This window comes from Emericellopsis cladophorae (genome assembly GCF_022114955.1).
Source record: "Emericellopsis cladophorae strain MUM 19.33 chromosome Unknown NODE_22_length_311439_cov_122_237611, whole genome shotgun sequence".
In the NCBI taxonomy this organism is placed as follows: Eukaryota; Fungi; Ascomycota; class Sordariomycetes; order Hypocreales; family Bionectriaceae; genus Emericellopsis; species Emericellopsis cladophorae.
The window spans coordinates 119,765-140,794 of NW_026250947.1; the positions used below are offsets into that span (position 1 = coordinate 119,765).

Sequence of the window (21,030 nt, forward strand, 5' to 3'; positions counted from 1 at the left end):
CGATGCGGCAGCCCGAGCCTCCTCATGACACGCGCGCCCGACTGGCCAGTCTCCTGACGTGGACTTTTCTCGTCTTGTCAGAGTCCTGGGTCGAGAGTTGAGACGAAGCTGGCACCGATCTGGGCGATAATCATCCGTTGTTAGTTGTCGCCGATGGACACGGCAAGGACGCGTCTTGGACGTCAGCCCAGCTTCGTCTTGGCGTGGCTACACGACTAACTCCCTTTGACGCAGCCCAGCGCTCGAGGTTCGTCGGCCTCGATCCGAGCTGGTGAAGCGCGGAGGATGTATCCGACCCTCGACATGACCTCGGGACGTTGAAGCCAAGGAGGAAACAAGCTCTCGCTCGATCCCGACACCGTTCGTCAGGTACCTCGACCCGCACCCACTCCACTACGTCACGAGATGTACCTTTTCCGTGCCTCGGCATCTCCAGTCTCTCTCCAGATCGGACCCCCCCTGCCTGCTCTTATTCAGATTTACCCCAGATTCCTTCTCATTCTCCAGTCACCGTCCGTGAGCGATCGCACCAACTCAATCGTTGTCGTTCATCTCTCAGAAGTACTCGTCGCGCCCGTCAGACAATCGTCAACATGGCAGACCAAGCAAAGCGGCGCATTCAAGCTCTCGGTGACCAGTTGTCACCTGGTTCCTCCACCGAGCTCAAGCCTATGACCAAGGTAGCCGCCGGCTCAAGCGCACCGCGTGTGAAAGACAAAGTGGTCATCATCACCGGTACTTCTTCCTGACTCGCCCTGTCTGTCGACAATGTACTGACATCCATGCAAAGGTGCCAACTCGGAGCTCGGCATCGGGCGCGCGACGGCACACCAGTACGCTGAATCAGGCGCCAGGGCCCTGTACATCTGCGACTTTGATGGTTCCAACCTCGCCGCGCACAAGGCCGAGATCAACGCCCTGTACCCCGCCGTCGACATCCACACGCGCCAGTTTGACGCGTCAGACGAGGCCAAGGTGAAAGAGGTCATTGACGATGCGCTCGCACGGTACGGGCGGTTGGACGTCTTCTTTGCCAATGCGGGCATCGTCGGTCCGCATGCCCTCTTCACCAACATTGACGACGCGGATTTCATGCAGATCATGAAGGTGAACACCCTGAGTGTGTTTCTCGCCGTCAAGCATGCGGCGCCCGCCATGCAAAAGACCTCGGACGCGAAACCAGCTTCGTCCGGGTCCATCATCGGGACGGCGAGTGTGGCAGGCTTGCGCTCCAACGCTGGCTCGACGCCATACTCGGCTTCCAAGGCGGCCGTCATTTCCTTGGCGCAGACGACGGCGTATCAGCTGGTGGGCACAAATGTGCGCGTCAACGCCATATGTCCCGGCCTCATCGAGACAGGCATGACGGCGCCCACGTACGAGAGTGCCAGGGCTCGTGGTACGGAAAAGAAGATTGGCCAGCTCAACCCGACGCGGAGGGGTGGCCACGCAGATGAGATTGCGCGCGTGGCGCTCTTCCTGGGGAGCGACGAGAGCAGCTACGTCAACGGACAGGCGTGGGCCGTGGATGGTGGACTGAGTGCCGGCCACCCCTATGTGCCCGGGAGGATTGGCTAATGTAAATAAACGTCTTGATCATTGGGTATCTATGTCCATCGCGTCCTCTTTGCGCTGAGCCATTCGAAGCAATACATCGGCCTTCCACGCCTCGTAGTTCACCTTGCGCGTCTCGCTGAGGTAGTCCGTCTTGTCCTGCAACATGGTGTCCACGAGCCGCGCTCGGATGGGACCCGACAGGTCAGCATCCTCATCGACGCGGTCGTCGCCCTCGTCCCAGTTCTGAAACTTGACAACGTCATCAATGTCCTTGTACCAACTGCTCCCCAGCCAGGCGCGCTCCTTGACCGTCGCTACGGCATGGTTGAAGTCTCGAGGCTTGAGGTCCGACCAGTCTTTCCAGGATACGTCGTCGTCTGCGCCGGGGAGCACCACGGTCTTCCTCGCCTGGGACATGAGCGAGAGGATCTGTCTTCTCTGCTCGTAGGCCGGTTCGCGGGGGATGACGGTGCCTTCCGTCAGCGCCCGGAATCGTATCAAGCTCCAGTAGAACACGGCTGCGAACAGAGCAGCGTAGTTGTCGGTCACCCACTCGTCCTTGGTCGGCCGTCCCGCTGGGCAGGTGATGGTCTCCATACCCGCGAAGACTGTCTGCGCCATCTTCTCCTGTTGCAGCTCCGCGCACATGCGCTTCACGACTGGCCTGACCCAAGGCCTGAGCAGCGAGTGCTGGCCTCGCTTCGTTGGTGTGGCTGCATCGCCGGTCCGCCACTGTGCCAGAATCTGTTCTTTGCTCGGCGTCCCTCTTGACGGCGAATCTTTCACCTCGATGACTCCGTATCCCATGGATGCTTTGCTAGGCGTGCGTATTCGCCCGGCACGGGATCGCGCGGGTGTGCTGGACTGCGGCAGGACATTGTCGAGATGGGCATGCAGCTTCTTGTAGTGCTTTGGCGCGATGGGTGGCCGTGGCTGGATCGGCGGAAGGTCGAGGGTGATTTTGAGCCTACACGCCCATGAGAAACATGGCACAGCAGGCCTTTTCGGGATGCTCACCGATCGCAGGCAATGTTGGCGCACGCGTAGAGACGGGCGACCTCTTCTTCAGCTTTGAGGGTGCTGGCCTTGAGGCGAGATTGTGCGACCAGGGATCCGGTCAGCTCGATCAGCGACGGTGGGAGATCTGAAGCAAAGGTCGGCATCAGCGACCATAGCGCTTGTTCGATTTGGCGGCTCATGGTTCCTGATGGTGGCGTGCGAGCAGGATCGATGTCGTCGACGCGCTCGACGCGTCTTGGAGGTATATCACTGGTGGAGCCCCTCTTTTGTCGATGGTACAGGCAGATCTTGGACAGCAATTGTCGATTTTCTAAGCAGCTCCAGTTGATTAGTGTTTTTCCTGATGATGGAAGAAGCTTGGATGAAGCTCCGTCCGTGAGGTAGCATCTGTCCCCACATTTCCCAGGGTCCTCCCAAGTCCCGATCATGCATCGGGAAGTTGTCTGTCGCCCCTGACAACACTAATAATTGCCCGTCCTACATCCAGAAGACAGTCTGATTCACCTAGCAAAACTGCATCGCCCATCACACGAGACATTCTACAAAAGAAAAGAAGAAGAAAAAAAGAAAGACACCCGCCCACATGCGCTCCACGCTGCTCACCACGGCCCTCGTCGGCCTGGCCGCAGCACATGGCGACCACGCAGCGCGCGGCTCCCCCAAGGTCGACGAGAACGCGAACTGGATGACGAAACACATGGCAGAGGAGCACCACATGGAGGGCTGGGACGCAGGCGCCTTCTTCGCGCTGCACGACTACAACTCGGACGGCAAATGGCAAGGCGACGAGCTGCTCCGGACGTACGGCCTCATGGACGAGTCGAACAAGGACGTGCCCAATGCGCGGCGCAAGGAGATTATGGAGGCCCTCATGGGCCTCATGGACACGAACAATGACGGGGAGATCTCGGGCGCCGAGTGGCTGGCCTTTGTGGCGAGTGGGCAGACGCTGCCGGACATGGGCACGGGACCAGGCCACCACGGCGACGACGAGTACGAGTACGAGATTCACCACTGGGAAAAATACCACGGCGAGGACACCAAGCTCGAGGACCTGACGCATCCCGAGGATATTGAGCATTTCAAGAAGCACGAGCAGATGGAGGAGGCCGAGGAAAAGCTCGAGGCCATGGAGCGGCTCCCCGTGGTGGAGGCCAACATACCGCTCAAGTTCAGGAAACAGCAGCGGTAGGCGCACGCGTGCGCATATCATGTGAGACGAGGAACTATGAGAATATGCGGTGTGTACATGTACAATATGGCCTGGCTTGCAAAAAGCTTCAGCGTGTAATGTGTATATCAAAGACGCAATGCCACACGCCCGGTGCAAAGGTCTTGACTTGCTCGACGTGCGAGGCTCTGGCGCTCCGTGTCGGGGACGGCTCTGAGGAGGCCCAGTCCTCGCAGCGCTGCTGAATCTCCGCTTGCCGGGCGCCAATGTCTTTCACGCCGACGTTTTCGTGCAGATGGAGCCATGTCTCTGCAGTCCCGCGTGTCATGTCCAGCGCTGGTTTCCAGACGGGCTCACTGGTAGGCAGAAACCCACCGTTGACATGGCAAATGTCCTTTGCTGCACCTAGACTCTGTTGCATATGCCGGATCCTTCCCAGGGCCTTTTGGTTGTCCTCGAGGAAGATGATGATCTGCTCGTTGCCAGCCAATATGGCATCGAGAGGCAGACGCAGATCCTGGCCTTGCACAATCCTGACGCTCCAGCGGTTGGCTCTGGCGCCCCTTCGTAGCCCTTCGACACTCCACGGGTTCAATTCCCAGCCCAGGACCCTGAACCCGAGCGAGGCGTAGGAGAAGACGAAATATCCGATCCCGGCATACAAGTCCACGGCCCACTCGTCGGCATTCTCGGCTCTTGGGAAGCCAAGCAAACGGGCCTTCTCCTTGACGTTGCCTCGACTGAACATGGTCCATCTAGGTGCCCATGTTTGGATGATGCCGTTCTGGCGCGTCGACACCCACAGTGCCTTTTCGTAGTCCGCCTGTGCTGGTGTGGCTGGCGATGTCGCGGGCCCGAAATCCCCATGAAGCATCCGTAATCCTATCGGGCTGCGCAGAATATTCTCCGACGCGTCATCGTCCTCGTGAAGGGGGATGCCCTCTGTGATGGCGAGGTGAGACAGCTGGACGCCGTTTGCTTTGGAGAGCTCCTGGAGCACCAGAGGCCACAGTCTCGAGAGATCCTCCTGCGAAAGCAACGTCCATGGGTGTTTGAGGAAACTGCCCGCTGGTAAAAGGGCCATGGGCTCATAAATTGTGAATCGCTTCGGCGCCGTGCTGAGTAGCTCATGGGCATCTGCGGGCGCGATCTGTGGGTGCGACGTATCGAGCCATCTTGTCATGGCGCTGTGAACGGGCGTCTGATTCTGTTTCTTAGGCATCTTATGTAAAGATTTCACATCTTCTTCAATCGACCCGCTGTAGATGCAGGCCGCTGGGCACTCTCATTGACAGGCTGATGCCGCTGGAGGGAAAGATCCCGATGGACGGAGTTGCGAATGTGGAGTCGCCTTTCAGCAAAGTCTCACGTCTCAAGCTCACTATGACAATCATGTACTTCATTACCCAAACAACCCGTGCCTACCCGTCCTGTTCCATCGTTTCAGACATCAAGGGGTATCGTGACCCTATACTAGTCTACATGCAGAAGAAAGGCAACAACAAATCCAAAGGGCAGCCAAAGCCCCCCCCCCCCCCGACCAGAACACGCCTCACAGGAAGTAGTCGCTCGGCCCTCTCCTACTTGCCGGCAAGTGTCGCTGGTCGTCCGGCACCGCGGAAAAGATGCTGAAACGGGGGCTGAGGTCCTTGTCGACAGACATGATGGACGCGACGTTGCCGCATCGGTAACAATAGTTGGGCGCCGACCAAACGGTCACAACCGAGTTCTCTGGGAAATGGTACTGCCGAGGGAGGTCAGTGATTACATACGAAACAGATGGACCATGGCAGCTCACCTTGTATCCTTCGTTCACCAACTGATGGGCTCTCGCTATCAGCTTCAGGTCGTTCACATAGTTGAATTCCTTGGCCACCTGGTCGCCAAACAGCCACCCTGCGCCGCGCGGGCTGATAGCCCACGTCTCGACATCTTCAGGATCGGACCACACCAAGTCACAGAACGCGCCCTCGTGTGGAATCTCCTGCGCGCGTGCGACCACGCGGATCTGGTCAATCGTTCGAATCTCGGGACTTAAACCGCCGTGCACACACAGTACTTCCCCATCCACAATGGCCGCCAGCACCAGGAAATCGAACACGTGACAACATGCTTTCCAGACGGAGGCGTTGCCGTACTTTTGTTGACATTCTTCGTAGAATCCGTAGACTTGTGTGATCTGCCTGGACTCGTGGTTGCCGCGGACGAGCACAATCCGGTCGGGGTATCTAGAGGTGCTGGTCAGCCATCATCATTCTTCTGTATCTCATCACACGGCTGTTGACGAGGCCTTACTTTGCCTTGAGGCACATGAGCAGCGTAAACGTCTCCAAGCTAAAGTAGCCGCGGTCCACAAAGTCGCCCAGGAACACAAAGCGCGTGTCCGCACTCTGTGAGGATGTGACGCCCACGCCAGAGTCGGCGGTTTGCGGCCGCTCCTCGTCCTCGCCCTCGACGTCTGTCGCGCCGGGGGGATCTCCTGACGACCGTAGCTTCTTGCGCAATTTGGGGTTTGTGATTTCGGTCGGCGGCTCGATATCGTCCGAGGTGATCACCGTCGTGGCGGTCTTGGGGGCCTGGACGTTGGATTCGCCTGGCATGCCGCCCGCCACGCGGAAGAGCTCGAGTAGGTCGTAGAATTGGCCGTGAATGTCGCCGCAGACTGTGACGGGTGTCGAGACGGGCTGGATGTTGGACTCCTCCATCAAAATCTCCTTGACCTTCTCGCATAGCTCCTTCATGACCCTCTCGGGCAGGTAGTGACACTGCTTGGCCTCCTCGAGCCATTCATCAAGGCCTGAATTGGGCCCCAGGTTCGCGGGGCCAGGTCGCGGTACTGTCGATGTCATATTCGGACGCGGGCCCGCCTCGTCGTCGGGATGGATCAGGTTGTAGGTGGAGGCGAGGCAGGTGTAGGTCCTGTCGTGGACAAGATACCATACGTATAGCAGGGCGCCGACTGGAACCTCGATGCCATGCGAAGGTTGTGGCTGATGAGCGATGGGGCGGCCACCCGCCACGCCCCCGTTCCAGGGCGTAATGGTGGGGCGAGAGCGCTGGGAATGCCGGAACTGGGAACTTTGGGCGGTATCCTCACCACTGTACGGTACCTTAGCTAAAGACAAAATAAGAATAACGCATGTACCGATTTCTTTGATGGTGCGCATAGTCACGGATCTAATGGTCATTAGCTCTATCTCTCGCCACTTTTGGGCGGCTGCTATTCACCAAGACAGATCACTGTCTCTGCTGTGACACGTGACATCCTCATTCCTGACTTCATCGGGACCTGGTGGGCCCCAAGTGAGCTGCCATCGCCGTCCGTTGCGCCTGTGACTGACACATTACACTGAAGACGTTCCTTGTCATCGAGGCATCTCTAGGTCGCTGCTCGTCCAGCATGTCGGCCGCCACGCCGCAACCATCCTCTCGAAGGGGGAAAGCCGGACGTCATCGCTCTGCTAACTTTTCAAGGGTGTGTCCTACGTCGTACTCACGCGTCGAGGCCTCGACGTCCGCTGACGCTCACTTTTGTAGGGAAAAGACGGCGCAGCCAACAAGCCCAACAATACTGCGAGGCAAAGCGACAAGTCCAGTGAGCCTAATGGCAAACCAGAGGGTCAGAAACCCGCCAAGTCCAAGGCGCAGAATGACGGCGAGAAGCTGGTAGTGAGACGCCTGCCGCCAGGCATGACCGAGGAGGAGTTTGTGACCATTCTTGGGTCCGAATGGGAAGTCGACAAGGGCAAGGTGGACTGGTTCGACTTTGTGGCCGGCGGTATCTCCAAAGAGTGTGTGGACATGATCTCAGTGAACACGGGGAAAGCCATGCTAACCAGGAGCCCAGTCTGTCGAAGCCACCCACGCCAGGTCGTGCATATCTCCATCTCATGCGCAAGGATGATATCATGCCACTGAATGATGCCGTGCGCTCCAAGACCTGGGAAGATGCTAAGAACACCTTCACCAACACTTCACTAGTCGGACCGCCGAGTGTCGAGTTCTGCCTCTACAAAAAGGTCCCTGGTGCAAAGAAGCGTGTGGACTCGCGACAGGGTACCATTGATCAGGATCCCGAGTTCCAGGCTTTCCTCGAATCGCTTGCCAACCCGGTCCAGACCAAGGACGTGGAGGCAGAATTCGAGGAATCCGACAAGGCCGATGCCAAGGTTACTTCAACACCGCTCGTGGAATTCCTCAAGGAGAAGAAGGCCAAGAGCAAGGAAAATGCCAAGAAAAACGCCAAGGGCGAAGGAAAAAGCAAAGGAACAGCCAAGGATGACGACCAACCTAAGAAGAAGGGCAAGGCCAACAAGGAAGACAAGGTCGAAGCACCCAAGGAGCCGGTCAAGATCTTGACCAAGAAAGCTGCCAGCGAGCAGGCCGCAGAAGCTGCCAAAGCAGCTGCCGGCCAAATCAACGGCGCTGGCAACAATGATGGACCCAAGAGTCGCCGCGCTGGCATTGCTGCGGCCGCCCGTCTGCTCCAACGCGACCTAGGCCTTAGTCCGGGTAGTGCCCATAGGAAGGCGCGTCAGGAGGCAGCCAAGGCTGGCGCCGACAGCAAGACAGACACCAAGGCTGAGGCCGCCGAGAGCAGCGCCAGCGTGGGTGCTGCCAAAGCGACGACTGCGAACCGACCTGCCTCGCCCGCCCCTTCTTCAGACGGTGGCGCCAGCAAGAACAGCAATGCTGCTGGCGGCAAGTCGCAGCAAAACCGCAGGACCCGCGGGGCCAAGGGCAAGGCGGCGGAACAGCAAGCCACGTTGAACCCGGCCAACCCGCCCATGATTCTCAAGAAAAAGCCAGACGGAGCGGCTGGCACCGCTGAACTACAACCCGAGACACCGAGTGAAGATTCCAACGTACCCGCTAAGTCTTCCGCCGCAGCGACTAAAGCGAACGGTCCAAAGGCCTCGCAGCAACGGAAAGCGGCGCCTGCGAGTGGGCAAGAGTCCACCCGCGCCTTTGTCAAGCACGCAAACCCGTCGCAGGGCGTGACGGATGCCGCCCTCAAGCAGAGTCTAGAGGCATTCGGACCTGTGACCTTTGTCGAAATGGACAAGCGCAAGGGCTTCGCCTACGTCGATTTCGCCGATCGTGAGAGTCTTGCCAAGGCCATCGCCGGTAGCCCCGTTGCCGTGGGCCAGGGCACTGTGCAGGTCCTGGAGCGCAAGGAGAAGAAGCCCCAGAACCAGCAACAGAGTACACCAGCGGCGGAGGGGAGTGCTCCCAAGGCCGAAAAAGCTCAGGGTCGTGGTCGACGAGGCCGCGGCGGGGGCAACAAGAACGCTGCTGGCGAGAAGGCGGCGGCAGCCGCAGGTGAGGCCTCGTCGGCCGCTGCTCCAGCAGGAAACGGAGGATGAGGCTGCGAGTAGAGGGGGACAACAGAGTCCACCTGAAGAGCATCACTAGCGAAGCGCGCCTTGCAGTGTGCGGCTGTCAAATGCTGACGCTCACCTCCGACATGAAGTCGGGGGCCGCTTGCCGCACAACCGGCAGCGGTGATCTGGCCGATCGCCATCGCCACGAGGGCGCGTCCACAGGACTCGGCGCGTGATCAGCACGTTTCCTGAAAGACGCCAACACTTCTCTGTAGCAGAGAAGTGTCATTGCGCGCTGGGATTTGATCAAGGGGTATGGATAGGTGAGGAAAGATGAACAGGGAAATTTCAAAAAAGCGCCCTACTTTTTCAGTTCTATTGCTAGTCATACCGAATTCCAGGCCATTGCTACCTTCTTTTAACCTCCGAGGTCAACAAGAGAAACAAACATGCAAATCTATCTATATGCGCGCAAAGCAAGGCACCGTGTTACAGCAACCCAAGAACAAATCGAAGGAAAAGGAAAAGGACGACGGCACCGAGAAAGCCAACGGCAACAGCGTCGCCTTCCTTGGCGACCCGGGCCGCCCACGCTTGCAACTCCACCAGACGCATGTGCTGCCCCGTGTCACGCCTCGCTGACTTGAGACCAGGCAAGCCGTCAATGCTGTATGCATTCTTTTCCTTCTGGTAGTCAAACAGGGCGGCCGTCTCGACCTTTTTCGCGGCCCAGGTGTCCATCGTGGGACGGTCCTCAAAGACATCCCACTCAGCCCCCTTTTCCGACGCAGCCTGTTGTTGTTGCTGCTTAGCGGGCGCAGCATCAGCGGCAGCATCCTGGTCGTAGAGCGGCTGCTTGACCCTGGGCACCCCGTATCCACAGCTCGTCTGGACCTGGAAGATGTCACAAACGACGACCGCCCGCGCGCCGTCAAACGCATCCCGCTGACCCTTACTGATCGTCCTCACGAGGTCCTCGAAGCGCGGGTCGTCCCACTCCACGACGGAGCTCGTACCGAAGAGGCGGAGGATGCGCGGGGCGGCGCCGAAGCTGATGAACATGAGGACGAGGCGGCCATTCTCGTAGGCGTGCGCAATGGTCTCGCAGCCGCTGCCGGTGCGATCAATGTAGGCGCAGCGGTTGGGGGTGAGGAAGGCGAGGTGGCTGGACGTCTGGCCCTTGGGGGAGACGTTGATGTGTGGTGCGTGCGTGGGAGCCGATGCCGTGAAGAAGACGGGCTGCTGCGCGGCCCAGGCGGCGAGGTCGTCGGACAGGGATGGGTAGAGCTTCATGGTGGCGTGGAGGTCGTGCCGTGTCGTGTCGTATCGTGTCGTGATGAAAAAGCCCAAAAAATGTGAAGTGTGAAGCGCTGGAGGGGGTATATGTGTCGTGGGAAAACTGATGGCGAGAAAGGGGGTATATCAAAAAGCCAAGACGGAGAGAAGGAAAGGAAAGAAAACCCGAGATCGAATTCAAAGGGCCAGCGAGAAACAGCGACGGATCAAATGTGTTCAGCGTCGAGCCGATAGCGTTGCGAGGGAAGACGAAGGCAGTCCTCCTCCATGCATGCATCGGAGTTACGAATACCCCATCAAGACACTGTTAGGCACTGATGAGAAAGCTCGTGTACCTATGCAAGAGGACTCGAGAAGAGGGGCCGGGACGGTACTCCACCGTGGACCGTGCGTGGGAGGACGACGCAGCGGCAGCCGAGACATGATGGTGTGGTGCGGTGACTCAGCCCTGGTTGGTCCCTCGGTCAACTGCCCATGTTTGTGCTCACATGTTCTGGATCCGATTCCAGAAGCCAGTGGTCACTTTCGGTCAGCCCAAGCGCTACCGATGAACCGGGTGGGCATGGTAATTGCCGTCCTCGAGGTCATCGTCGTACACGGCGCTGCTGCCGCTGCTGTACACGCCGCCCGCACCGGGGCTCAGCGGGTTCGGTGTGCGCGGGACGCTGCGGCCCATGTTGGCCGTGTTGGACGCGTTGAGGGAAGACTGGCTGGTCGAGTACGAATGGCTGTGTCGGTGGGTGGACGAGGAGCGCCCTCCCATGTGGCTGTCGCGACGGCGAGACGTCAGGGGCGGACGAGATTCCTTTGTCGGGGTGGACGGCTCTGGCTTGGCCTCGAGACGTTTGGCGAGGCGCTTCTCCATGGCTTTGGCCTCGCGCTTCTCCTCCTTGTCGCGCTCCTTGTGGTCTCGGGTGCGACCGCGCTCATCCCTCCGGCTGCTGGACTCTTTGGAGCCAGTCGAGGCAGCCGAGGCAGGACCTGAGGCAGATCCCGGCTGAGGCGCGTTGAACCTGTCGATCATCTCGGCGAGCTTCTTGTCGATTGCCTTGTAGTCGCTCTCGAGCGATGTGTACTGCCCCTTGAGCTCCGTGTGTCGCTCCTCCAGGCTGGCGTACTGCTTGGCCCAGCCCTCGTTCAGAGCCTTGTAGTTGGCCTCGAGGTCTTCAATGTGCTCATCCTGGCGCTCACGGTCCTTTTTGAGTGACTGAATCTGCGCCTTGACGTCGCGAGGTAATGCGGCCGCCGGGCTGATGGCGATGGAGGGCAGTGGTGCCTCCTTGTCCCCGAGCTTCTTCTTCAACTCCAGGTAGCGAGTCTCGAAGCGGTCTCTCTCTGCGGAGATAATGTTGAGCTCTGTGTTGGCTTTGTTCAGTGCATCGCGCAGCTGCTGCTCGACATCTGCAGGTACTGGGTCAGCATGAGAAGCAGAGTGAGGGCGGGCTGGACAGGGCGACGAACCGGAGTCGTTCCTCCTGCTGCCACCCGAGCTGGGCGAGCTGCGATGGTGAGAAGGCATGAGTGGCTCAAGAACGTGCAGCACAGGCTTGAGGATTGAGGATTTCTGTGGTTTCGGTTCGTGCGATATGTATACGTATGTATGTATAATGCAGTGCGTTGCTGCCCAACCACACAAAAGCTGCAAGAATGCGCACAAAAAAGGTTTCTTCTTGTCACGTATCCAATAAGCGAAGACGAGGCTTTGATTGAAAATGCAAGGCCGCCTGGATGAGAAGAGAGCAGCGAGTATTCATATAATGTGCGGGAAGAAGGTCGAAGAAAAGGAAGAAGAAGAAGAGAATGTGTGAGTGTGAGTGTGAGTGTGTTCTCCTCGTAAGGCGAGCGAGGTAATAAGGCTAGGCAGAATCGCCCTTCCGTGATGGTGGTCGTTGTGGAGGAGGTGCACGGATGAAGAGCCCACACCCTGCCTTTCAACCACTCTACCCTCCCTCCTTTTCCGGGCTTGCTGTCATACGTGGTTATTTGTGTGCTTGCTTCCTTACACGCCCTTGCGTGAGAAAAGCAGGTACCGTATGTTTGGGGTCGCTTTGCCACTAACAATGAGCAAGCGAGCTGGGCTCACAAGATCCTTTCTTGCGTGATGCGGGAGAATTGGGAGGGCAAGGAGGAAAATTGTCTCGCAGCAGCAGCAGCTGTGCGCGGCAACAGGATCGACTGCTTGCTTGTTGCTAGCCATGCTTGCTTGCTTGCCTGCTTGCCTGCTTGCCAGGGCATGAGCCCAACCCTGGATTGAAATTACGATACGGCGGGAAACCTCTTTGAGCAAATGGTCCAAGCCAATGCTAAGAATAATAAGAATACCGAGCGAGCGTGCGAAGCCCATATCGAGAGGAAATTTCAGAGACATCCGAAACGCGCTTGATGCCCGATGGGCAAAGCGCCCAGGCACCGGAATGCCACAAGAGGCACTGAGCGCGCGTACCTAGACTCGTGGCCCCTGGCTGTCATTCCTCCGGAAAGGGGCATGAGGAAGGACCGCCAGGGTCGAGGAAATAGATCAGGACGGGGTATCAATCCAAGCAAAGCCGGGCCGCTTTGGCGGGAACAAGCGCGCAACGGGACGATCCAGTCGTCTATCATGGCATTGACGCATTGTGCGGACGGCCACACGCAGAAAATAGCAGACCAGACCAGAAAATGACCCATTCGGCGGAGGCCCGCGACGGCTAGGCAGGGGTCTAGATGGGGGTTGAGTCCGGGACAGGGAACATCCCGTCTGGTTGGGCTCACCAGTCTTGTGCGGGAAATGACCTCAGCAGCATCTTCGATCGACCTCGGGTCCCAAGCACTTGTCACTGCAAAGGTCAAAGTTCACTGGAACCATGGCCAGTCTGGGGGCCAGACACGCAAAATACCCCCCATTCGTGACTCTTCCACGTCGCAGGTACCCGCGGCAACCAGCGAGCGACAGCGCTGCCTGTCTGCGCCGCACCACCACCGCCACCCATCATGACCATGGCGACAATGGGCGCTGGCCGTACTACGTGGTCGCGTGGGTTGTGAAGTAGACATCATCAGCCAAAGTCGAAAAACCAGACTGACTGAGCGTCAAGAGCAGTCAGCCAGTGACAGGCAGGTAGGCAGGCAGAATTCCCTCTGATAGAGTCACCCCCCGTCCTGGTGGCGCCGCACCCGCGGCTGCCTTGGCGATGGTTCTCAACATACATATGGTCCAAGGAAAGGGACGAAGCACGCAGCTGCGCTGGCTGTGAGTCACTCGCTTTTCCATCACCATCTCCATCTCCATCTCAATCTCCATCAGCAGTTGTCGTAGCTGCCTATGTATCTTATTCAGACACTTGTCTGGGTCGACGCTGATACACCAAATCACCTCCTGATGAAATGGCACCCTTGGAGTCATCACCAGACTGTCCTCATCTCCTCCCAGCTTGCCTCTCGCGAGTACCGGTACAGCAAGCACAATACACAAGTAGCCTTCCATCTCAACCGCGGATGCGAATCGGCGCGTTATCCGTTGCAGCTCGCGCGCACTACGCCCTCCGTACAGATGCAAGCATTCCGTGCTGCTGCAAGTCGCAACCCGCATCCACCCCAAAGCCACCCAATCCTGCCCGTTCGTAGCGTCTGCCATCAAGCGCGGCACCAGCGAGTGCCTGCCAGAAGATTCTCTCCACCGCGGGTCTCGTCGTACTCGTGGTGCCTGTGCGTGCTTGCGTGCGTGCTAGTTACGTAGTCGGTGCTAAACTAGCACGGGGGTACTCTGTGCGTGCTTCCTCTGGGACGTAGGGCTGATGTGCGGCGGCGGATTCTCCCCCGCACAGACTGTCGGCTCAGGTACATGATCAGCGTGAGCTTTCATGACTGATAAGGAGGTGCCGCGGGCTTCAGACACTGTCCCACGCCGGCACATAGTGCACGCCGTCGAGTTCCATTGACATGCTCGTGTGCTTACCCACGTATCACTTCATAAACCACGAACTGGAACGTCTCTAATCCGACATGCAATGACAGCACTTGTGCTTTTTACTGCAGAATACGCAGCCAAGTACATAGATTTCGCTAAACTCTCACTAGCTGGCAGGCAATAAACCTTCGATCCTCTCGCGGTCGATGCAGGGTACCCCAATCCGCCCTGGGCAAGACAACCCATCCATCCATCCACTGACTGCTGTCGTCCTCGATTCTACACCCCTCCATGCAAGGCTGAAAACTGGTTTCTTGGATCTGAGCTTATTCGAATCCCTGGACAGCTGAAAGGATGACAAGGCAGAGAATCGCATTCGCTGTGGCGCTGGTGATGGAGAGGGTGGACTGCGCCTCTAGTGCAACGTGGACAACAGACCAGGCAGACAGCCTTGCTTACGGAGGATGTCGACGGCTTCGTCAGCCCTGGTTGCCAATCACAAGCAATTGCAGAAGCAAGTTTTTTGTTCCACATGTGTAGAAGGTCGATTGCCGGTTGCCTCGATCGAACACATTTTCGCCTTGGCTGTTTACCTACGTACCCTACACCCTTATCGTTGCCTGTTGGGTGGGCAGGGCAAGCAGAACACTCATTTACTCTCGGCACGGAGCAACAGAACATGAGCAATGGTTTCATATGGTTGCCATACCACGTAGATACTTCTACAGCCACTTGAGCTGGTCCGCACTCATGCCATCCCGCCGCAGACCACTTGAATGCTCCAGCCCCTGACTATTTTGTATTATGCTCTCCTTATCCACAACCCACATCAGCATCCAAATGCTTCTTTAATGTGAAGGGGATGAAGTGCGATCCAGCCGAGGAGCTTGTCGCGCTGCCATTGTTGCGAAACTTGCGCTGTTGATAGCGCTCAAGTCAGGGGCACATCAAAGTTGATGTTACTTACGTCCCCATTGATCCCGAAGAATTGAAACCTGTACAGAGTTAGCATCAAGATCCTTCCAAGGAACCACTCTCAAGGCTCTTACCAGTCCTCGACGTTGAGCGTCGTTGGCGCCGGCTGACCAGGGGCCGACCCCGTGCTCCAGCTGTCCGGACTCTGCCCATCCTGGAGCATGCCGTCAAAGTTGGGCTGCCACATGTGCGACTGCCCGCCGCCAAATGTGAACTGGTTCGGATTCAACATGCCGTTGTTGTTGTTGTTGTTGTTGTTGTTGTTGTTGTTGCTGTTGTTACCGCCCTGCTTTCTTTGCTGGAAGTTACCTCCCTGACCCTGCTGAGACGCTTGCTGCTGACCTTGCTGCTGCGTCTGCTGCGGTTGGGCTGATGGCATGGTCGGGGTCGGCATCGAATTCATGAGGCTTTGATCTATGCTTTGGTGCGTCTGTGAGGGCGACATGCTGGGGAATGCGGGCATGGCCGAGCTATCGGGGAAGAGTTGATCGGGCTGGAAGTTCTCTAGCAAAGATTGCGACAGATTCGGTGAGTTTCTCGTCACGAGATATAGATCGGGAGGTGTAGCCGGCACGGAGAAGGAGGGGTTGAACGGAGTCCCAGGTCTCGTCTGCGACCTGGAGCCCGTGCCCCCCATCCATGTATCTGAAGGTGCTGCTCGCGGAGGCGAGGTCATCATGGACGGCTGCGCGGGCGTGAAGCCTTCAGCCCTCTGACTCGGCGTCGGCGGTCGCGATCGCTCATATGATTCTTGAGGCGTGGGCGCATTCGGCGTGAAGTCGATGGCCATGTCGTCGTACTTGCGTTTGCCCCCGTCGTATGTTCGGGGATCCGAGAGACTCTGCATCTTCCGATGGCGTTTCACCCCCGCCTTCTGTAGCCTCTCCTCAAGGCCCTTGTTCCCGAGAATGGCCTCGAACAGGGTGTACACCATCTTTGCGACGAGCCACACCTTGGAAACCTCCTTCATAGCGGCAAGACACGTCCGTAAGCGGTCCTGCGTGACGTGCTGGATCGACGGTACTGGTGACCTCATCTGATAGACGTGCATGATGAGGGCCGAGAACAAGCTGTACACAATGAAAGCCGGACAATAGCGCAGCTCGCCATGGACACTCAGGTTCTCTATGATGGATGTGATCATACCGGCAGCCTGGAAGGCAATGTTGCGCGAAGGGTAGGGCGACTCTTCGGCAAGGTTCTTTGCCCCATTCGGTGGCATGTGTGCCCTGTGCAGTAGACACAGTGTGGTATAGTAATTTGAATGCAAGAGGGCTGACCAGAAATGATGACGCGGTACTTCCCAGTACACAATCTTTGGGCAGTTCTGGAGCCAGTCGGCCAGGGCCATGTCGCTGTGGGTAAGGTCAATGGCGTTCCGCTGCCGCCCCTTGGAGGCCACAGAATACTGTTGCGAAAGAACGAGCCCCATGATCTCGCACAGCTTGACGTATTGTAGGAAGAATTGGACGTGTACCGGGTCGAGGGGATACTCCCCGCCTCCTTCGGCATCGTCCTCGATAAAATCCTCCTCCGTCAGCATCTCCACGTCGGAATCATCGAGGTTGATGCCGACAGGTCGACCAAGCGCAACGGCCACGGATCGATCTCGGGTGAACAGCGTCCACCATATCCTCTTCCAGAGGCGCTTGTCCGACCGGCTGAGTTGCGACTGTTCGACTGATCGATGCATGCCAGACCCTTGCGCAACAATTGTCGCCACACGGCTCCAGTAGAAGACATTCTTAGTGACGTCCTCTGGACCTTCCCAATACCAGCCCATGAGCAGGACCGCCTGGACGATGGTGACGCGGTCATCTTCGTAGTTAGCGTCGTACAGGGCTTTGGCGCGCTTGTAGAAGGTCAGGGCTGCCGGGTTCGTCGACCCATTCGTGTCCATGAGCTGGGCATTGTTGCAGACGCGGGAGCCGGCAAGAAGCACAGCTTGCAGCAGCAAGAGAGAAGGCGGGTTCTTCGGATCGCGATACCTCCTCATGAAGCGAGTCCGGTTGATGACAGGCACAATGGGGTGCACCCACTTGAAGTAAGCCGCGATGAGTTCGTCGCAAAGCTCGCGGGGCGGCAGCAGGAAGGCTCCTCGTTGATGAAGTATCTCGATCTCGACATTGTCCAGCTCCGTCAGCCGTGCCCTTGAGCCTCTCACGTTTTCAGGCAGGGGGTAGTGCACAACGTCAGCCGCGCCTTGACGATCGTGAACCAGCAGCGTCAAGTTTGACGACTCCCCCAAGAAGGCAACCCTGCCGGCTTCTGTGATCGGCGCTCGTGTGAATTTCGGTTTCATGACTAGGTTGAGGTAGGTGTTGCTGTCGACCTCGTCCTTCTTGGCCTGCGCCTCGGTCTGCGTTGTCAGGGGCGTGCCTTGATTGGTGTGAGAGCCCACAGGGCCCTGCGCAGGGAACCCAGCGGCGGCTGTCGACTCGGCATACTGTGGTCGATCTTCGCGTTCGTCCCCTCGGTCGCTGTAGATCATGTGTGTGTCAGCCCCAGGTCACCAGGTGGTGCCAAAGTCCAGTTGTGGTGATGTGCAGTAAGACATACCTGTCCGAGTCTCTCCCCGCCTGTACGCTTCCATTCTGTGTCTTCTTGCGCTTTGGGGTAGGGATGCGACATTCGATCTGGAAGGCGACGCAGTTTGTGCACGGCACACCGAGGCTGGCGGCATCACATCGAACCTGGAGGAGGCGGGGTCAATTACCAACTCAGCTGTCATGAGGGGGCACATTGCAGCGGCAATGCTGGGGATCGACTTACCTTGCGAGCGTGACATGTCTAATTAGGAAGTCAGATATGTTAGCAAAAGCTTATCTCATGATTGTGCAGGTCCGTTGGCGGGCAAAGGGGCCTTTGGCGGCGTCGTGAGTGGTTGCGACCAAGATGCCTCGGCTGTGGATGGAGCTTGGATGGGGCGACCGAGCAGGTCAAATGGAAGGAGCATGCCACCCCAGGACGATGACAGTTGTCGAAACACATCCCAAAAGAAGAATCATTTCAGTTTGCAACTCACCTCGCACGCTCTTGAGGCTCGCTGCCTGCCAGCAGGTTAGTACACTATGGGCGACTGGACGCGCGCGGCGTTCACATGATTCACAAGACGCACCTCCGGAAACTCATGCTGCCAGCAGCATTGGATTGCGCATTGTTGGGCGTGGGCGCCGCGGCCTTCGAGGCGCCCGAATCCTGGGAAGCGACATCTGGTGATCTCGTCTGTTGCTTGGGGAGAGGCTGGAACTGTTGCTCCTGCTGGCCCCCTGGGTTGTCGCCAGGCGTCATGTTGTGATCCATCATGTGCGCGTGCCTCGGCTCAGCAGCAGGTCAAGGACGGACAGTCGGTGGGTGCGTCGGAGTTGAGCCTTGGGGTCGACAGGTGGGCGACCGGCAGTATTAGAGTCGGGCCTGGACTGAGCTAATGACACTTGTTGATTAGAATACGGTAAGGGAAGGCAAAGGGAATGTCGGAAGCAGCGGCGACGGCGGACTCCAGTCCTGGCACGGAATTGAAAAGACGGCGAGTTTGAGGCCGGTCTGCTGGCTGCATCAGAGGATGATGGATGATGTGGCTCTTGCTGGGCAGATCCCCCGGGTTATAGGTTACGTCTTGAGGCAGAGGCGTGCGTTGACGTTCCGTAGTACCTTGTCGCGTGCTTGCAGCCTACTTGCCTGATGCTCCGATAATTTATCGAGCATGTGCGTGCAGTAGAAGTTGATGAGGTAGATCGTCAACCCAATTAGCCAGCCGTCCGTCCACCAACAGGTGGCAGCCGCACTAAGTTAGGAGGCACTTTCCTCACCTGAGGTCCAATTCTTTGTGGGTGGGTGGCAGGCCGCAGCCTGGCAGGAGCCACTAATCACAACACTGGCACTGGCAGGCGTCCAGACTCCAGGTCCGCCAGCGCCCCGCCCCCGTGACTCCGTCCCCTGCGATTCCAAGCAGCTTTAAAGTTTTCGAGATCTGACCCCGGACATGCGTTAAGAGCTTGAGTTGAGTACTTGAGACTACGATAATTGATGAGAACCAAAAAGATACGCAGTGTGTAATCGGATATTTCTCTCTCTCTCCATTCTGTTCTTTACACATGGGTAACACTAGTCGTTTGACACGTGAAACATACCGAATCTACGGACTAGAAGTGGGGTGAATCACAGGGAAATGGAGGTCTCCGACTCTCCTCAGTCCTGTCTACAAGGCCCATTCTCACCATCATCGTCGCTGCGCCACCCTCCTCGCCAAGACTTCATATGCAACATCTGCTTGCTACTTTGCGGGGTGTCTTGCTCGCGCTGGACTGGGCTGTACCCCATCTCGCCCTGCATCAAGACCTGGACCGTTCCGCATCTTGCCGGCCCTACCCTACCAAGAAAGCCCAAAGTGCTGCTTTAATCGTACTGCTTTGTCAAGTGCTGTTCCACAGCCTTGCGGCGTTGTCGCGGAACAACTTCATTCTCTTGTCGTCCTGCCCCTCGAGCAGATCAACCAGACGGGTCGTCCACGACAGTATTTCCAATCCTTCAAATAAAGTATGCGGTCCGTGGCCCATATGATCAAGGACGACGTCCACGCCCAGGGTCGATAGGAAATCTTCTAGTGCGGCCACGAAGCTCACCTCAACGCACAGCTGTATGGTCTAGTCGAAGTGTTGCACTGCGGACGCACATTCCAATAAGGTCTTCTTGATGTCTTCCACTGAAGGCTTCTCGTCGACGAACCTACTACTGACGTGGACGTCGGCCCTGCCAAACGCCAACGTCTCCTTGTTGTCGTATCCATAGAATGACGGCTCGAATGTGTTAGTCTTTGAGCCCAGCTGTGCCGTGATCTGGTCGGTACTAGAGGAAGGAAGTATCAGTCCCAATAACACCCTGTTGAACATCGGGGAACCCGCTCGACCCACAAGAACAACGTCATAGCCCTTCGACCATCATCTAAAAGGCCGACATTGTAGAAAGCCAGCTTCTCTGATCGACTGACACCCGAATGGTTTGGACATCATTTATGGGGTCTCTTTGCTGGCTCGAAAGAACAAGGAGGCTGCGTTTCAAAATTTAGCCCCTATCTACCCATCGCCACACAAGGCGCCCCAAATAAAAAAGGGGCTCACAAAAACAAACCAAAAATTCAAATAGTTCAGAGCGTTGGTATGGTATTTCAAAGGATTTCTTACCCGTCATTTTGCCACTTTTGAGTCTGGGAATGCCACATTTGCACCGACAAACACCGACAAACACCGTCAGACCTGAGCTGAACAACAAGGCCACGAGTCTCGAGACGCACGGGTTTAGCGAGGCAGATCTCGACCGGACATTCCAGCTCGACCGGACATTCTGCCCTTGCTTGGAGGAAACGAAGGGAATGGTTGATGGCTATGCAAAAGTCGTGTACTATTTCCTCGGGTGGCGTCTCTGACAGCCTGCCGTACCAAACGCCTACTCTATACTTTTACACGTCCCGAGGCGTTCGCGCCTATCCTTGTGTAATGAAACCCGTGCCTCAGCTCCTTTTCACACTTTTGCTATTGGCTGATACTCTCGGCTTGGTCTCCTCGCCATTCTCACCCGTCATGGACGGTACGCCAGCCAGTGCCTCCTCCACCTCCATCCCCGAGATGAACAGCGCGCTCACGCCCTCGAGTGCCGCCACAAAGACGCACAGCAGGCTGGCAATGACAAAGTGGCTGATGGTCGATCCAATCTCCAACCAGGAGCCCTCGTCCTTAACGACCCAAAAGAAGTACAGGGTGAGGATATCACACAACCCCATCGTCAGAATGAACAGCGCGGATGGG

At 57.5% G+C, this 21,030-nt stretch overlaps 8 protein-coding genes across 8 annotated transcripts; 3 read left to right on the forward strand and 5 right to left on the reverse strand.

The window, feature by feature from the left end:
• Nucleotides 1–593: 593 nt before the first annotated feature.
• On the forward strand, nt 594–1,578 carry J7T54_002262 (uncharacterized protein; the record flags this gene model as incomplete). The annotated part of the gene is made up of 2 exons (XM_051506437.1): nt 594–735; nt 791–1,578. The coding sequence occupies 2 exons, from the start codon at nt 594–596 to the stop codon at nt 1,576–1,578; spliced, it is 930 nt and encodes a 309-aa protein (XP_051362226.1).
• An 18-nt stretch (nt 1,579–1,596) lies between these two features.
• Nucleotides 1,597–2,756, reverse strand: J7T54_002263 (Origin recognition complex subunit-like protein; the record flags this gene model as incomplete). The annotated part of the gene is made up of 2 exons (XM_051506438.1): nt 1,597–2,524; nt 2,575–2,756. The coding sequence occupies 2 exons, from the start codon at nt 2,754–2,756 to the stop codon at nt 1,597–1,599; spliced, it is 1,110 nt and encodes a 369-aa protein (XP_051362227.1).
• A 404-nt stretch (nt 2,757–3,160) lies between these two features.
• On the forward strand, nt 3,161–3,769 carry J7T54_002264 (secretory protein SSP120; the record flags this gene model as incomplete). Its single annotated transcript, XM_051506439.1, has 1 exon — nt 3,161–3,769. The coding sequence occupies one exon, from the start codon at nt 3,161–3,163 to the stop codon at nt 3,767–3,769; it is 609 nt and encodes a 202-aa protein (XP_051362228.1).
• An 88-nt stretch (nt 3,770–3,857) lies between these two features.
• On the reverse strand, nt 3,858–7,019 carry J7T54_002265 (phosphatase; the record flags this gene model as incomplete). Its single annotated transcript, XM_051506440.1, has 5 exons — nt 3,858–4,935; nt 5,305–5,492; nt 5,547–5,976; nt 6,044–6,863; nt 6,977–7,019. 5 exons carry the CDS (start codon nt 7,017–7,019, stop codon nt 3,858–3,860), a joined length of 2,559 nt encoding a protein of 852 aa, XP_051362229.1.
• Nucleotides 7,020–7,148: 129 nt separating this feature from the next.
• Nucleotides 7,149–9,114, forward strand: J7T54_002266 (Regulator of nonsense transcripts-like protein; the record flags this gene model as incomplete). The annotated part of the gene is made up of 3 exons (XM_051506442.1): nt 7,149–7,223; nt 7,286–7,539; nt 7,596–9,114. 3 exons carry the CDS (start codon nt 7,149–7,151, stop codon nt 9,112–9,114), a joined length of 1,848 nt encoding a protein of 615 aa, XP_051362230.1.
• Nucleotides 9,115–9,561: 447 nt separating this feature from the next.
• Nucleotides 9,562–10,365, reverse strand: J7T54_002267 (uncharacterized protein; the record flags this gene model as incomplete). Its single annotated transcript, XM_051506443.1, has 1 exon — nt 9,562–10,365. One exon carries the CDS (start codon nt 10,363–10,365, stop codon nt 9,562–9,564), a length of 804 nt encoding a protein of 267 aa, XP_051362231.1.
• A 544-nt stretch (nt 10,366–10,909) lies between these two features.
• Nucleotides 10,910–11,887, reverse strand: J7T54_002268 (uncharacterized protein; the record flags this gene model as incomplete). The annotated part of the gene is made up of 2 exons (XM_051506444.1): nt 10,910–11,769; nt 11,830–11,887. 2 exons carry the CDS (start codon nt 11,885–11,887, stop codon nt 10,910–10,912), a joined length of 918 nt encoding a protein of 305 aa, XP_051362232.1.
• Nucleotides 11,888–15,067: 3,180 nt separating this feature from the next.
• On the reverse strand, nt 15,068–18,535 carry J7T54_002269 (uncharacterized protein; the record flags this gene model as incomplete). The annotated part of the gene is made up of 8 exons (XM_051506445.1): nt 15,068–15,172; nt 15,222–15,249; nt 15,304–16,458; nt 16,510–17,709; nt 17,789–17,922; nt 18,002–18,019; nt 18,255–18,279; nt 18,348–18,535. The coding sequence occupies 8 exons, from the start codon at nt 18,533–18,535 to the stop codon at nt 15,068–15,070; spliced, it is 2,853 nt and encodes a 950-aa protein (XP_051362233.1).
• Between the last annotated feature and the right edge of the window lie 2,495 nt (nt 18,536–21,030).